Consider the following 16,376-nt stretch of genomic DNA (forward strand, 5'->3'; position numbering starts at 1 on the left):
AGATGAATAAAGGGGTTAAGTGTAGGTAACGATGTGTGAACGTGTTTGTGGGGTATTTCGAGGGAGTGTCCAGATTCCATGTAGTGAAGAAAAGGGAGGACAGAATAAAAACCCTACCATTCAACATCCACCACCTACCTCTTTTTTTCTTCTTAAATTAGATATCTATGCTGAAAGGGAGAAGAGCAAGTTTGAAGCCAGGAGAATGGAATAACTCCTCAGAGCATGTAATAGAAGGCCAGTCAGGAAGAATAAAAGTATTGCCTGCAACATTTGCGTACAGTGGTGGCTAGATTGCCTCAATTTGTAGCGAATCCATTTGGCATTTTTTCATGAGTTTCTCAGTATTTTGAAGCAGGTGAGGAATGTTGGGAGCAGATAGGGCTCGAAGAAGGGAAACAGAATTGAGGTTAGGTAAGAGTACAAAGTATTTTCTGTACAATGAGGAGAGTACAAGGTAGCAAGAGATTCAGTGGTAGCTTGAACTGTGCAACTGTAATGTGGAAGAAGAACAAGAATGATGGAACTGGAAGGAGAATAAACAGCTTAGAAGACAATGTTGTAAAGCAAACCAGGTAGTGTTATGTAGTAAAACAGAAATCAATGATTCCTATGAGACAGCAAGAAAGAATAAAGCAAAATAAAAATAACATCAAAGAAACTAATGGGAAAAACATAAAGGAAGGAGGCATAGCAGTACTGGATCTTAAACTATATTATAAGGTGGTAATTATCTAAACCAGTTCCTACTAAGATATAGAAAGGTAGATCAGTTGAACAGAGTAGACATACAATCTACAGTAGCAACCAAAAATTGCTGGGTGCTTGACTAGTGTAAAGACAGGTTTTGGGGATAAGAATCCATTATTTGGTAAAAATTGAGAAAGCTGAAAAACAGGCTGAAATTGGGCATAGACCAATATCTTGCACCATTTACCAAGATAAGGTCAAAATGGATACGTGATCTAGATATAATGGGAGATATTACAAGAACATTTGAAGAACATGGAATATATAACCTATCAGACTTATAGACAGCTGAACAATTTATGAACAAGAGATAGAGTGTGTTGTTAGACATAAAATGGATAAGTTTGATTAAATTAAAAAGGTTTCATACAAATAAAACAAATGTAGCCAAGATCTAAAAGAAAGCAGAAAATTGGGGAAAAAATTTTATAGACATTTCCTCAGATAAAGATCCCATATCTCAAACATGCAAAGAACTGTATCAAATCTATAAGAATGTGAGTTATTCCCCAATTGATAAATGGTCAAAGGATATAAACAGGTAGTTTTCCAATGAAGAAATCAAAACAATCTATAGTCATGAAAATGCTCCAAATCATTATTGATTAGAGAAATGCAAATTAAAACAACCTTGAGATATCATATTAAACATATCAGATTGGCTAAAATGATAGAAGGGGAAAGTGACAGATGTTGGAGGGGATGTGAAAAAATGAATTCATTGCTTGTGGATCTGTAGGTGATCCAACCATTTTGGAGGGAGATGTGGAGTTATGCCCAAAGAGTTATTAAACTGCCTGTACCCTTTGACCCACACATACTTCTATTTAGTCTGTTTCCCAAGAAGATTAGGGAAAATGGAAAAGAACCTACATATTCTAAAGTATTTGTAGCAGCTCTGTTTGTGGTGGTACAGAACTGAAAATTGTGGTGACACCCATCAATTAGGGAATAGCTAAACAAATTGTAGTATATGTTCATGATGGAATATTACTCTGCTATAAGACGTAATGAGCTCAATTATTTTAGAAAAGCATGGAGACATTTCCACGAAATAGTGAAGAGCAAAATGATCAAAACCAAGGGAACATTTGCATACAGTAACAGCAGTATTGTTTTAAGAACAACTTTGAGCAAGTCATTCTATTGTAAATCCCCAAACTAACCTCAAAGGTACTATGAAAGAAGATGCTGTTTCAATCCAGAAAGGAATATTGTGATGGGATAGGAAATGATGACCTGGTTGATTCAGAAAAACATGGAAAGACTTGGACTTAAGAAGATGCTGTCCACCTTCAGAGAAACAGATTACAGGAGGAAATAAGTATAGTATGGTTTTACGTATATGTATGAGTATATATGTGTATATATGTCTATGTTTAGAGATATCTGTGTATATGTATATATATATCTATGCTTAATTGTAGCCTCCTTTAGGATGGAGAGGGGAGGGAGGGGAAAAAATAAAGTAAAAAGTGCACAGAAGAGAACAAAAGATAACAAGGAAGCAAAGAAAAGCTGGGCAGCTTTGAAAATAATGTGTAGTATTATATAGGGTCTTGAAATAGAAATTTATTGTCTTCTATTGAGTCCTCTCTTGTGGTCTGCTGTGTATCTGGCTGTGTTTTTGTTTCTTTTCTCATTTTTGTATTTAAGTGTAAAATATTTTTAAATTACAAAAAAACTACCAAAAAGGTAAAAGAGAATTTAAGATCTCTGATATTAAAAAGAACTGACCTGGAAAAGAATTCAAGGGGAAGCAATGCAAGTCATTGGACTCCCTGAAAATCATAATTTAAAAACCCCAAGCCTGTATACTCTATTGAAAGAAATTATAAATGAAATTTTACCAAATTTACTAGAATCAGAAGGTAAAGTGAAGAAGAATCAACCAATTACCTCCTGAAAGGAACCCCCCCCCCCAAAAAAGTCCCAGGAATATCAAAGCCAAAATCTAAAGCACCAATTTCAAAGCAAAAAAATATTACAGTCATCTAGAAATAAGCAGTTTAAGTACTAAAGAATTACATTCAGCATCATACAGACTTGTGAACTTCAAATAAAAATGAGATCTTGAAATACAATATTTCACAAGACAAAAAAGATAGTCTTACAACAAAAACTAAGTGACTTTGCAAAACTAAGTATCATATAGTGCAGGGGGAGGGGAGGCTGAGACCCAGGAAGGGGGGAGAGATGGAATGCATCTTGAATGGATTGTTAAGCAACTCTAATGAAGAGGTCAAAGCTAAATAGGAACTCAAAAGAGTAAAGGAAGACCAGCAAAGGTGAATTTCATTGAACGATTCTGTAGGGTGTGTATGGTTATGTAGTGCTAACATTTGAATGGGGGTAGGGGGAAGTGTCCCTTCAAAATTTTAAAATCTTCAAAAGGAACTGACGGAGTTAAATTAGAAAACCAGAGGCTCTAGAATTGGATTAGTTCTGCTCCAAAGGTCTGAAGAGGGAAGAGAGAAGGAAGGATAAAAGGAAGTATATACTAGTATACACTACTTTCTAGGCTAGTGTAGAAAGCAGGCAGAGGTGGGGTTAGAAATTGTTGTAAGAAGAGTATCAAACATGGAGGATGGGGTGGGAGTTAGGAGCTTCTACCTGAACTAGGCCAAGGATAATTGAACACACATGGATTTGGTGTAGAAATGCATCAAAGTCAACTTAGAAATAAGAAGAGGTAGAGAAGGCTGAAGGTGGATAATATGCAGAAATATTGGAAAGGAAATAATCATAAGTGTAACAAACTTCCTGATCCTGATGGAGGGGGATGTCAAAAGATAATCAAAGAACTAGAATTTAATGGGGTGCCTTAGACATCTTAGAAAATTTGGGAATGGCTGAATCAGTTGTACTGTATTAATTTAATGGAGTATTATTTTGATGTAAGAAATGACAGTGATAATTTCAGAGAATACGACAGGTAAGTGGCATGGAATGGAGATATCCAGTTTTATATAGAATCTTCTCTTTGAACTCAGAGAGAGAAAAAAAAAGGAACTGACCTGAAATATGAGCAAAGGAGAGAATTTAAGAATTTTCAGAATTCCTGGAAACCATCATTAAATCAAAAACCTTAAAATTTTATTTTTTTTAATTGATCTATTTTTAAAATTAACCAGGCTTTATTTTCTGTTCCTCTCACATTCATCATCAAATTTAAAAGAAAAAGAGAAGAAAAGACCTTAACTTAGTACCCTTAATATGCATGATCAAGCAAAATTAATTCCCACATTGACTATGGCCAAAAATTTATTTATCATTTTGCATCTTGAGTTCATCAACTCTCTGTCAGGAGCTGGGGAACATGCTTCATCATCCATCCTCTAGAAGAATGTTTGGGTTTGATTGTAGTTCAAAAGATTTTCAAAGCTATTTGCCTTCCATTGTTGTTATTATATAAACTCTCAATACACTCTGCATCACTTCATACAAATCTTTCCAGGTTTCATATCCTACATATGGCATAATAGTATTGTATTATATTCATATATCATATATAATTCATTCAGCAATTCTTCAGTTGATATGTACCCCCTTCATTTCCAATTCTTTACAAAAATAAAAATTGCTGCTGTAAATATCTTTGTAAATATAGTTCCTTTTCCTCATTCTTTCATCTCTTTGGGGAATAGGCCTTATCTTGGTATTTTTGGGTCACTGTCTTTCAAGCTGGAGTTTTCAAATAGCTTTCCACAATACCTGGACCAGTTCACAGAGCCACTAACAGACAGCACATTAATGTGCTGTTTTTCTCACAGCTCTTCCAACATTTGTCATTTTTGCTTCCTGTCAACTTTACAAAATTGATGGGCATGAGGGTAGCCTCAGAGTTGCTTTGATTTGCATTTCTTAATTGGGGCATTTAAAAAATTAGCTATGTATAACTTGGATTTCTCCCTTTGAAGACTGCATGTTTATACAGATCATTTCCTAATCATAATGCAATAAAAATTATATTCAGTAAGTACTCTTAAAAAATGAAAATATAATTGGTGATGAATAGCATAATTCTAAAGATATAATGGGCCAAAGAACAAAATTGTAAAGCAATAGAAATTCCATCAAAGAAATTACCATAATGAGATAACATACAAAAATTTTTAGGATACAGCTAAAGTAGTTCTGAGGGGAAAATACATATCTCTAAATTCTTTCATTGAGAGGGAGGAGGGTAGTAAAAAACCAATGAATTGGGCATATGATTAAGAAAACTTGAATGACATACCAAAACCTCCAAATAAAGTAGAAATTATGAAAATTTTTAAATTGAAAGCAAAAAGGCCATTAAATTGATTAATAAAACTAGCAGCTTATTTTTGGGGAGTAAGGCTAATAAACAACAAACTTTATTCAAAACAAAGATGACCAAATTATATTAAAAAAATGAAAATTCAAATAAAATAATTGAAGAGAAAATAAAAGAGATCATCAGAAACTAGTTTTCTCAATTACATGCTTAAGAAGTGATAAAACCAAGAACTACCATTACATATAAGAGAGAAACTAGAATCTTTTTCAGTAAATTCAGGGGTGAAACAGGAGTGCCTGTCCATTGTCATCACTTCTATTTAACATAATATTAGAAATGCTGGTTATTGTGAGAAGACAAGAAAAAGAAACTGAGAGAATAACAATAGGTTAACATAGGTAACAAATAAAGTCATCACTTTTTCAGATGATATGATGGTGTACTTAAAAAAACCCTAAAGAGTCAGCAAAAATTCACTTAAACAATAAGTGGAGCAAACTGGAAGGGTATAAAACAGACCCACACAAATCATAAGCATCTCTAGCAATTTAAAACTGCAAGAAGAGATAGAGAAATTTTCATATAAGATTACTACAGAATGTATAAAATACTTGCAAGTCTACCTTCCAAGATACACACAAGAACTATATAATTACAAACAGAAACAAATGTTTGCTGAAATAAAGACAGACTTAAAAAACTGGAAAAATATTCATAGGGCAAGCTAATAAAATAAAAATAACATTTAAAATGTTTTAAAAATGAAAAAATAAAAAATACTACTTAATTTACTTATTCAAAGCATTCCAACTAATCAACCAAATGATTACCTTATAGAACTAGATAAAATACTAAGAAAATTCATATGGAGGAAACAAAAGTCTAGAATCTCAAAAGAAATGATGAAAAGAAATGGAAATGAAAGGGCACTAGAAGTGCCATCTCTCAAATAATACTACAAGCAGTAATTATCGAAACAATATAGTACTGGTTAAAAATTAGAGGATCATCAACTGGTAGAACATATTAGATTCACAATGCACAGAAACAAATGTATCCAGTTCTTTAATACTTGGTAAATACAAAGATCCCAGCTACTGCGACAAGGACTCATTATTTGACCAAAACAGCTGGGAAAGTTGGAAAGGAATATGGAGGAAATGAGATCAAAACCTCACACTTCACACTTAGATAAGTTTCAAATGGATTTATGACCTAGATATAAAAGGTCAGATCATAAACAAATTAGAGAAACAGGGGAAAAATTATCTGTCAGATCTATGGATAGGAAAAAAGTTCATGACCAAACAAAGGATAAAGTAAATCAGAAAATAAAATGAAAAATTTTGAGTACACAAATTTAAAAGTTTTTATACAAATTAAATAATGTTATAAGATTAAAGAGGAAACAATTGAATAGAAAATAAATTTTTGCAGCAAGTTTCTCTGATAAAGGTCTCATTTCCAAGATATATGAAGAAATTATTAAAACTCATAATAAGAGCCATTCTCCAGCTGATAAATGGTTGAAGGATTTGAGCAGGCAGTTCTCAAGGGAAGAAATCCAGGCTATCTATAGCCATATGAAATCATGCTCCAAATCACTGGAGAAATGCAAATTAAAGCAGTTTTGAGATTCTGCCTCTCTCCCATCAGAGTTGCAAAGTTAAAAAGGAAAATGATTAATGTTGGAGGAGCTGTGGGAAAACAGCCACAATGATGTACTGTTTGTAGGCCCATGAAAGGGTACCACCATATTCCATTCTGGAAAGCAATTTGAAATAATACACATAACTTCATTAAATAGGGTATGCCCTTTGACCGAGATAATACCACGTCTAGGCCTATAACAAAAAGAGATGAAGGGAAAAAAAGAGTTCTTCTTTCTGTAGTGGTGGAAAAACTGAAAACTAAGGGCATGACCATCAATTGAATATCTGAATAAGTTGTGATCTATGAATGTGATGGCATACTATTGTGCAATGAGAAATGAAGAAATAAATTATTTCAAAAAGACACCTTAAAACTTATATGAACTGATGGAGAGTGAAGTAAACAGAATCAGAAGAACAATTTATATTAAAATATTATAAAAATGAAGAATTTTAGACTTTTAAAAACTGATGAACAAAATGAATATAGCCAGAAGAATAATTTATACAATAATATTATAAAATGCAGCAGAGCTCAAATCCAAGTATGCTCTACTGAACCAGAAAGGCCAGGAGTATAGGGTTAGGCTCTGGATCTATAATTTTGTTGAGACAGAGAACTCTCCAGGGGTGTGCTGGAGGCAACTGAAGAGCCAATTGCTAAATGTACAGTATGAGCATTTATACCTCAAAAATCAACAAAAGCTACAAATCAGGGTTTGCTTTGTTGTTTTTGATTGACGTAAAGTGATGTACAAATGTCAACAAAGCAGATTAATCTTAAAAGTGTGTCATGCATATTTTTTTTCTGGAAAACTTGTTAAACATTTACCAGTGTATATACCTCCAGTATATTCATTATAACTCTTAGATGAAGAAACTCCTACTGATGTAGTTCAACTAAAATGTCAGATGGTTGTTCGGGAGCACTTGGATTAAATGACTTGCCCAGAGTCACACTACCAATATGTCAGAGGTGGAATTTGAATTCAGATCTTCATAGTTTTGAGGCTAGCTCTTTAGCCACTACACCCTGCTGGATTTAATTGAATATAAGCCCTATTCACGACTACATCCACTGTCTAAGGATGAAGCAAGCCATAAAGTATGGAGCAATTCCAATCACCAGAAGGTTAACCAATCAGTGATGAATCTTAATGGCCCTGTATGACTTTGTTCCACTTCTGCAATAAGGGAAGTAGTGTGCTAAGAATAGCATAGGACAATGGAAAGAATGCTGGCTCTGAAGTCAGAGGTCTGGAGTTCAAATTCTGCTTCTGACACTTACTAGCTGTGTAACCTTGAGCAAGTCACATAACCTCTTGGAGGGGCCTCTGTTTTCACATCTTTAAAAGGAGGGTTTGGACCAGCTGGACTCTAAGCACCCTTCCAGCTCCAGAGCCAGAAGCCTATGAATCAGGTCTAGGTCATCTACAACATTCATCAGGCATTCAGCATTCCCAGTATAAAATCTCTGTTCAGTTGACCAGTGAGATATATGAGTGCCCTTGTTCTCAACAGTTTTACCTTGAATGAAGCCAAAGACACAAAGAGGGCATAGCTAAGTGGAAGGAGAGCTCACAGACTCTTTGTACACCAAGGAAATGGAGTAGTTGGATCTGTGGGTCACCTAATGGTCAAAACACCCAGAGCCATCTTTTCCTGGTCTAGGTGGTTATTCCCCTGGACAGCATGGAGGAAGACAAGAAGGAGGAACAGACAGACCACCAGGGAGGTCAACATCCTTGAATTCAGTAACTTATGAAAAGGTGGGCACGGGGGGGGGAAGATGATAGAAAATGACTAAAGACAATGGTTCAGGATTAAGAAATGAAAGAGGCCAAAGGCTAATAAATTATTTGCAAGCTTCATAACTGTATGTTGTGATTTCTTCAAGAAATGAATCCGGTGAAATAAGTGAACAAATTGAGATACAGGAATATAATAAAATATCATTCTACAGTAAGAAACGGCCTTCGAAGAATTTCAAGAAACACAGGAAAATGAACTGAGCAGGGCAAAATAAGCAGAACCAGGAAAATCATATAAAATAAAAGGAAGCTTAACCAGGAGGCAGTGTTACACAACAGAAAGGATGCTGGATGTGGAGTCAGAAGACCTGCCCATCAGATAGAAATCGTGCCCATGTCCTCCTAGAGGTCAGACCCCAAAGGTCCACCTGCTGGGATGAGGGGCCTTGCTCAAAATTGTAGGGATACCCATGGAGTTCCCAGGCTGGCTACCGTTTATTTCTTCGACTAATTTATGCAGTGGTTAGAGTGCTGGACCTGGTGTCAAGAACAAAGTTCAGATCCAGCCTCAGACACTCAGGCCTTGGACAAGTCACTTAACCTCTGTCTGCCTCAGTTTCCTCATCTGTAAAATGGGGATAATAATAGTACCTACCTCCCAGGGCTGTTGTGAGGATCAAATGAGATAATATGTGTAAAGTGCTTAGTGCAGTGCCTGGCACATAGTAAGCACTATATAAATGCTAACTGTTATTAAAAACAAGTCATTTTGAAAGCTGTAAGAACTGTAATCAATACAATGACTATTCATGAATCCAGAAAACTGATGACGAAATATGCTATTCATGACAGAGAGATGATGAACATAGAATGCAGAATGAGACATCGTTTTCTTGTATACGATTGTTGAAGCAATTTGTTTTGCTTGACAATACATATTTGTTATAATTTATTCTTCTTTTTCTTTTTTCCCCCCAATGAGGTGAGAGGAAGAGAAAATAGATTTCTGTTCATTTTTATTAATTAAGAGAGGTGGGGAGGGGGACGGAATGCTGCAAATGTGGAATGTTATATGCACTTTCCGATAAGGTCATTGTATTATGAATTTTGTTTAATTGTTTTACTTTGTTGCAAGGGGACTCTCATGGAATAGAGATAATTTGTACATCTTTGAAATGTACAAACAAAACATATCAATAAAAAGACAGAAATAGATACAATTTTACCAGAGAAAAATGGTATTGAAGAACTGTATCATTACCATCTGCTTTGCTGCTGTACCCTAAGGACTAGCACCTTACCCTTTTAACTTTCAGCTGAAACATCCTTTATGTGTTGCCTCCTCTATTAAAATGAGAACTACTCAAGAGCAGGGACAGTAGCAAAGTGCACAGAGTAAAGCACTTAACAAATGTATTTTTACTTAAAAATGAAAAATAAGAAACTGATAACTTAGAGGAAAGTATGAATACTTTAAAATATACAATACCCATATCAATGAAAAAACAGACTAAGAAATTCAATACCAGGAAAAGAAGTGGAACAAGCCATAAATTGATTTCCAACTGAAAAAAAATGTAACTGTATCATGACCTGTATATAACAGGTCACATTTTAAACAAATTAGAGGAGCAAGGAAGAAATCACCTTTTAGATCTATATATAGGGGAAGAGTTCATGACAAAATAAGCAATAGATAGAATCATACAAGATAAAACAATTTTAATTACATAAGAATTAATTTTTTTTACATAAACAAATCTAATGTCATAAAAGTGAGAAAGGAATGAGTAAATGGGAAAATATCTTTGCAAAAAGTTTCTCTGCCAAAGGTCTCATTTCCAAAATATATAAGAAACTGATTCAAGTGTACATTGTATAAGACTAATAGCCATTCCCCACTATAAATACATACTGAAAAGACATTAAAAAGCAGATTTCAAAAGAAGGAATCCAATCTATTGGCAACCATATTTAAAATGTTCTAAATTGCTAATAGAGAAATTAAAGAAAATTAAAGAAAATTTGAGGGTGTACTTCACAATGAACAGACTAGCAAAGATGACAAATGTGGAAAATGCTAAGTGTTAGAGGGGCTGTAGGAAAAGAAGTACACTTGCACAATGTTGGAGGGACTGTTGAACTGGTCCAAGCATTCTGGAAATGAATTTGGAATGAGGCCTAGAAAATTACCTTTAACCTGTCCATACTCTTTGAACCAGCTATACTACTTACTAGGAATGTATAAGGTGTTCAGGGAGGGTCAGCACCTCTTATGTGAGGGGCTTGTCAAGCTCTTTTCAGGAATGTTCATCCACCTTTGGTGTTCAACTGGTCACCCAGTTCTCACCTGTGGTTCCAAGAAGCTGTAGCATGTTCAGTGGCCACACCATGGTAAAACTGTTTCAGCAGATGGACTAAAACCAGGTTGAGGGTAACCTAGAAAGGCCTCAGACCTGTTGGTGAGTTAAGGGATATCTGCCTCAGGTGTGTGAACTCTTCCACGGGCTAAATGAGTGGATGAGAATGATTTGTTTATATGGCCATGCAGGTGGCTGAAGCAGATGATAAGAGCTTGGTCAGGCATCAAAGATGCCAAGGAAGGTCATCCACTTCATCCTGGGCCATTGCCAGTCTTGACTTTTGTCCTGCCATAGACTTTCATGAATCTGGAAGAGAGAGTGAGGTTGATGACTATGTGCAACTCTGCCTTTCTTAAATCCAGTTCACAAGCATGTCAAGACATCAACCTGTGATTTCATTGGTCCCTTTCAAAAATGGACACACAACAGCACTCTGAAATCTCTAACACCAAAACAAACAAACAAAAAGAGGAAAAGGATCCACATGTACATAAATATTTATAGCAGCCCTTTTTTTAGTACCCCAAAATTGGAAACATAGGCACTGTCCCCATATTAGAAAAGGACTAAGCAAATTGTGGTCTGTGAATGTAAAAGACTTTAGAACTCAGGAACATAATCATGATTCCAAAAGAATGAAGATGAAGCATACTACATATCTCTAGCCAGAGAGATGGAACTTAAAATACAGAAGGAAACATACCTTTTCAAAAATGTCTGATGTGGAAATTTGTTGTGTTTCCCTCTATAGGTGTGTATTGAAAGATCTTTTTTTTTCTTTAAAAAATTTTTTGCTCCATACAGCAGTGGGTAGTCAAAAGAAGAATATTGAGGACAGATGACTTTAAAAAATACTTGTTACTGAAAAAAAAATTTTAATGAAAAAAAAAAACAAAACCTGTTCAAATCCATTGACTATGCATTAATTGGAGAATGCATCTTATTAAAATTGTTTTTTTTATAACTTTGAAATGAGATTTTCATTGGAAAAACTGATGAAATGATTTATTTTCCCAGTTAACTCTTCCTTTCTTTTCTTTTCTTTTTCCTATTAAATGTATTGGTTTGGTATTACAAAAACTTTAATTTTGTGTAATCAATCATCCATTTTATATTGTGTGATTCTCTCTGCTCTTAGTCTGGTCATGGACTCTTCTGTGCATAGAACTGAAAGGTAAATTCTTTTTCCCTTTAATATGTTTACAATATAATCTTTTGAATTTAAGTAACGTATCCAGTTGGAGTTTATGTTGCTGTATGGTGCAAAGTGTTGGTAGTGTGAGGTATTAGTATAGATGTTGTTTCTGGCAGACTGTTTTCCAGTTTTTCCAGCAGTTTTTATTAATATTGAGTCTTTACTTCAGTGGTTGACGTCTTTAGATTTATTCTACACAAAACTAAAGGTTTATTGTATACCTGATCTTTTGCATAGATCGTGTTCTCTGTTTTTAAACCACTACCAAATCATTGTAATTCGGTGAGTATTGTAGTTTAAGATCCAGCATTGTTAAACTCTTTTACTTCCCATTTTTTCCTCCTATTAATTTCTTTGAAATTCTTGACCTTTTGTTTCTCCTAATGAATTTCATCCTCTTTTTTTCTAGCTCTATGAAGTAATTGTTGGGTAAATCTGATTGGTATGGCACTCAAAAAGTAAATTAATTTACATACTGTATTTTTATAATATTATCTCAGTCTACCTATAACAATTAATATTTCACTATTTAGGACTATCTTTATTTCCATAAGGAGTGGTTTATAGTTGCATTAATTATAGTGGCAATGATGATAATATTAATTATGAACATCCTTGCTTAACCCCTGATCTTATAGAATCTATTTTATGCCCATAACATTATCCCTTATAATGTAGGCTCTTGGTTTTAAATAGATGTCATTTGTATTGTATAATATACTATATAGTATGCTAAATGATTATACTATATAATAGAAAATATATTTTACTGACATTGAAGAAATGTCCCTTTGTTCTAATGTCTACTTATTATCTACTGAATTTAAATAAATGCTAAATTTCATTAAAAGCTTTTCCTGTGGCTGTGGCTGTAATGAAGATTTAGGTTGCTCTTTTATTAATATGTAGTTTTCCTAATACTAAACCAGACCTGCATAATTAATGTAAGTTTAACCTGGCCATACTATTTAATATTATCAATATATTGATGTAGTCGCTGCTATTTTATTTTTATAACATTTCCCCCAGTGTTCATTACAAATATCAATCCATAGTTCTTTGGGTCTCTTCAGTCCTCAAGTTTAGACATGAAGACCGTATTGGCATCCTAGAAAGAATTTGAATGAATCTTTTCTCCTTATCTCGTAAATAGTTGATAATATAAGACTTGGTTTTTCTCAAATTTTTTAAAAAGCAATTAACTTGTGAATCAATCAGGTCCACAGATTCTTGGGAGTCCACATATAGATTGTTCACCTTTTTCCGAGGTTGAGCTCTTACTTACGTTCTCAATATTGTTATTACTTCGGGGGATTACATCCTTGTCAATACTAATTAAAATGGGTAGTTTTATTGGCATACACGATATTAAATAGTTGTGTTTTTTTTTAATTCCAAGATCAGAACCATATTGAAGTAAGTCCACCCTTGCTCCCCATTTCCTCTCACTTAACTGCAGGCTCAAGTTATGCACTTCACATTCAAAAATGACTAATATTTTTCACATATATATATAAATAACAGTTCAGTCTTGAGACTTTTCTTAGACCTTCTGTAGTTGTGAATTGTACTATATTGATTCTCCTATAAGTCTGTATTCAGTTGCCTTGATACATGGAAAATCGGGGAGGCGACAGGGGAAGGATATTGTGAAATAAGTTTTTTTTTTCCACAAGCGGAGAGAGTAGAGTTGAATTTGCCCAGGGGAGCCGTTTCACAATCAGAAAGGGCAGCGGAGCTTGCGCGGTGAGGGGGGAAGGGAAGGGGGAGAGGAGGAGCTTAGAGATTAAGGGAAAAGTAAAAGTTGACAGGAAAAGTCCTGGAGCGAGTTTAGAGACGAAAGCCTCAAGCCTACGGGCCTGCGTGGGACGGTCCCGTCCTGTTCCGTCCCCCCCCCACCCCCAAACACAGCCCCTCAGCACCTAGATTCGTAGCCTTGGGGCAAGTGGCGATTTGGAAGGAGGCCTAGAAAGTAAGGGGAGAAGTAGACAGGTGTGGGGGTCCTAGGCTCGTTTGTGAAAGCCCTTTGGGCGCGAGCGAGACAGCTCCTTTCCAAGAAAGGGTGGGTGGCTCTGAAAAGAGCCTTTGTTTCGGGGCGAAGGGGCACGAGCGACTCCTGGGGCAGACCCGCTTACTTAGAGCTGGTGTACTTGGTGACGGCCTTGGTGCCCTCGGACACGGCGTGCTTGGCCAGCTCCCCGGGCAGCAGCAGGCGCACGGCCGTCTGGATCTCCCGGGAAGTGATGGTGGAGCGCTTGTTGTAGTGCGCCAGGCGGGAAGCCTCGCCGGCGATGCGCTCGAAGATGTCATTGACGAAGGAGTTCATGATGCCCATGGCCTTGGAGGAGATGCCGGTGTCGGGGTGGACCTGCTTCAGCACCTTGTAGACGTAGATGGAGTAGCTCTCCTTGCGGCTGCGCTTGCGCTTCTTGCCGTCCTTCTTCTGGGCCTTGGTCACGGCTTTCTTGGAGCCCTTTTTCGGGGCAGGGGCAGACTTGGCCGGCTCAGGCATATCGGCAACAGAGAAAGGGCTGAAAAGAAGAGAAGGAGCAACTGCGAGAAACGAACAACGAAGACTGCTGAGCCGGCCCCCGCTACTTATAGTGCTCATATGCAAATGAAGGCTCCGGCAACGCTAGGCTCCCATTGGTGGCTTCTCAGGGGTGTCGTCATAGGCGGAGAGGACGGCCATGTAAATAACGGAATCCGAGGCGAGCCTCCCCACTGGCCATTCGGACAAAGACAGCCTGTGAGCCAATCAGACGGCCCCGTTCCCCACTCCCCGCGCAAGCTATAAAAGGCCCCGGTGCGGCGGGTCCGGGCACCAGTGTAGTTTTTCAGTCGGTGATTGACGCAGCTGTGTTGTACTCGTATCCGTCATGTCTGGCCGCGGAAAGCAGGGAGGCAAGGCTCGCGCCAAGGCAAAGTCCCGCTCGTCCCGTGCGGGGCTGCAGTTTCCCGTGGGCCGTGTGCACCGCCTGCTGCGCAAAGGGAACTACGCCGAGCGGGTCGGCGCCGGCGCCCCCGTTTACATGGCGGCGGTGCTGGAGTACCTGACGGCTGAAATCTTGGAGCTGGCGGGCAACGCAGCCAGAGACAACAAGAAGACGCGTATTATCCCCCGCCACCTCCAGCTGGCCATCCGCAACGACGAGGAGCTCAACAAGCTGCTGGGCAAGGTGACCATCGCCCAGGGCGGCGTGCTGCCCAACATCCAGGCCGTTCTGTTGCCCAAGAAAACCGAGAGTCACCATAAGGCCAAGGGCAAGTAAGCGGACTCGGAGCTCCTGGGGCCGAAAGGCTCATTCCCGAAACCAACGGCTCTTTTCAGAGCCACCCACCCTGTCAAAAAAAAAGGGCTGTTGCCGAATCTCGATCCCAATCCGGACGCCAAGGCGGCGTGACTTGTTGCACACGTCCACCCGCTCCCAGCACGAACCGAAACCAACTACCAAACAAACCGAGTAAAATGCAAAGTGACTGCTAGGTTAGCGAGCCTGGGTCGACACACCTGAATTTCGCTCTAGCCTCACCCTAACTTCTACCCTCCCTGTCCCAAAAGCTGTGGGTAGCACCCAGTGCTGCTTCACCCTCTGGTCAAAAGGTGGCAAAGTTTCTCTATCACCAAGAGTACTTGGCGGAAACTTGGGCCAGCTGCCGACTCGTGTCCGCGGGGCGGGGACCCCAAAACGTCGGCAATCCATACGTGCCCGTAGCTTAAGCTTTCCCGCAGACAGCTTGGGAGCCAGGCTCCTGGCCAATCCACCGCTTAGGCGGGCTTTTCATTCGCTGTCCAGAACCCAGCACACAGTACACAGTGGAACCCTGCTGGGAATGCGAGGGGAGGGATGGCTCCCGGAAGTAGTATTGCACAACTTTAGTAGCACGGCTCTTACAAAGGGGAGAAGGTTGAAATAATAATAATAATTTTAAAAAAAGTCCCTCGTTCTTGCCCTCGTGGGAGTCCAGTGCAGTGTTTTAGATCGGGCGGCGCGGTGGGCGCTCTGGAAAGCTCGGAGAGCCGCTGCCCTGGAGAACCGCGGGAGGGCCCTGGCGCCGCGAGGGCCAAGTCAGTGGCGGGCAACACAAAATTCCAGGGACCCGGTGGAAGGTTGGGGGGGATCGATAGGGCACCGACGTCACGTCACAGCACCGAACGTTTTAGGTGGTTTCTCTTCTGCCCCCCTGCCCCCCCGCAGAACAGAGGGAGGGGAAGGGAGAGAAAGGGGAGGGGGCCGCACAACTTTTTAAACAGGCTCATTAACAGAAAATCCAGTACCGGGAGATTGATGAGGAGCCAAGACCTACCCAGCTAGTGATGGTTTTCCCTGGCGGGTGGGGTGGGGGTGGGGGAGGGGGGAGGGGGGGGGGGGGGGGCGGGGGGGGGGAGGGGGGGGGGGG

At 38.5% G+C, this 16,376-nt stretch overlaps 2 protein-coding genes and 1 pseudogene across 2 annotated transcripts in view; 2 read left to right on the forward strand and 1 right to left on the reverse strand.

Annotated features, from left to right (window-relative positions):
• Window positions 1–1,299, forward strand: part of LOC114042999 (histone H2B type 1-F/J/L-like) — a 2,373-nt gene extending 1,074 nt beyond the window's left edge. Inside the window, exon 2 of the mRNA XM_027861810.1 lies at window positions 162–1,299. Within this exon, the coding sequence (XP_027717611.1) occupies window positions 162–174 (13 nt within the window). The 3' untranslated portion in view covers window positions 175–1,299. The remainder of the gene's footprint in view (window positions 1–161) is intronic.
• Window positions 1,300–14,103: 12,804 nt separating this feature from the next.
• LOC114042996 lies at window positions 14,104–14,761 on the reverse strand (annotated as a pseudogene).
• Window positions 14,762–14,845: 84 nt separating this feature from the next.
• LOC114043004 (histone H2A type 2-A-like) lies at window positions 14,846–16,156 on the forward strand. Its single transcript, XM_027861814.1, has 2 exons — window positions 14,846–15,243; window positions 15,773–16,156. Exons 1-2 carry the CDS (start codon window positions 14,855–14,857, stop codon window positions 15,891–15,893), a joined length of 510 nt encoding a protein of 169 aa, XP_027717615.1. The 5' UTR covers window positions 14,846–14,854; the 3' UTR covers window positions 15,894–16,156.
• Window positions 16,157–16,376: the final 220 nt, after the last annotated feature.

This window comes from Vombatus ursinus, unplaced genomic scaffold (genome assembly GCF_900497805.2).
Source record: "Vombatus ursinus unplaced genomic scaffold, bare-nosed wombat genome assembly UNPS02014768.1, whole genome shotgun sequence".
Lineage (NCBI taxonomy): Eukaryota > Metazoa > Chordata > Mammalia > Diprotodontia > Vombatidae > Vombatus > Vombatus ursinus.

Excerpts from the sequence above, each read along its gene's own strand:
- LOC114043004 (XM_027861814.1), top strand. The coding sequence starts at position 14,855 with ATGTCTGGCCGCGGAAAGCAGGGAGGCAAGGCTCGCGCCAAGGCAAAG. Across the intron at positions 15,244-15,772 it reads CACCATAAGGCCAAGGGCAA|AACCCAGCACACAGTACACA; the intron begins GTAAGCGGACTC and ends TTCGCTGTCCAG.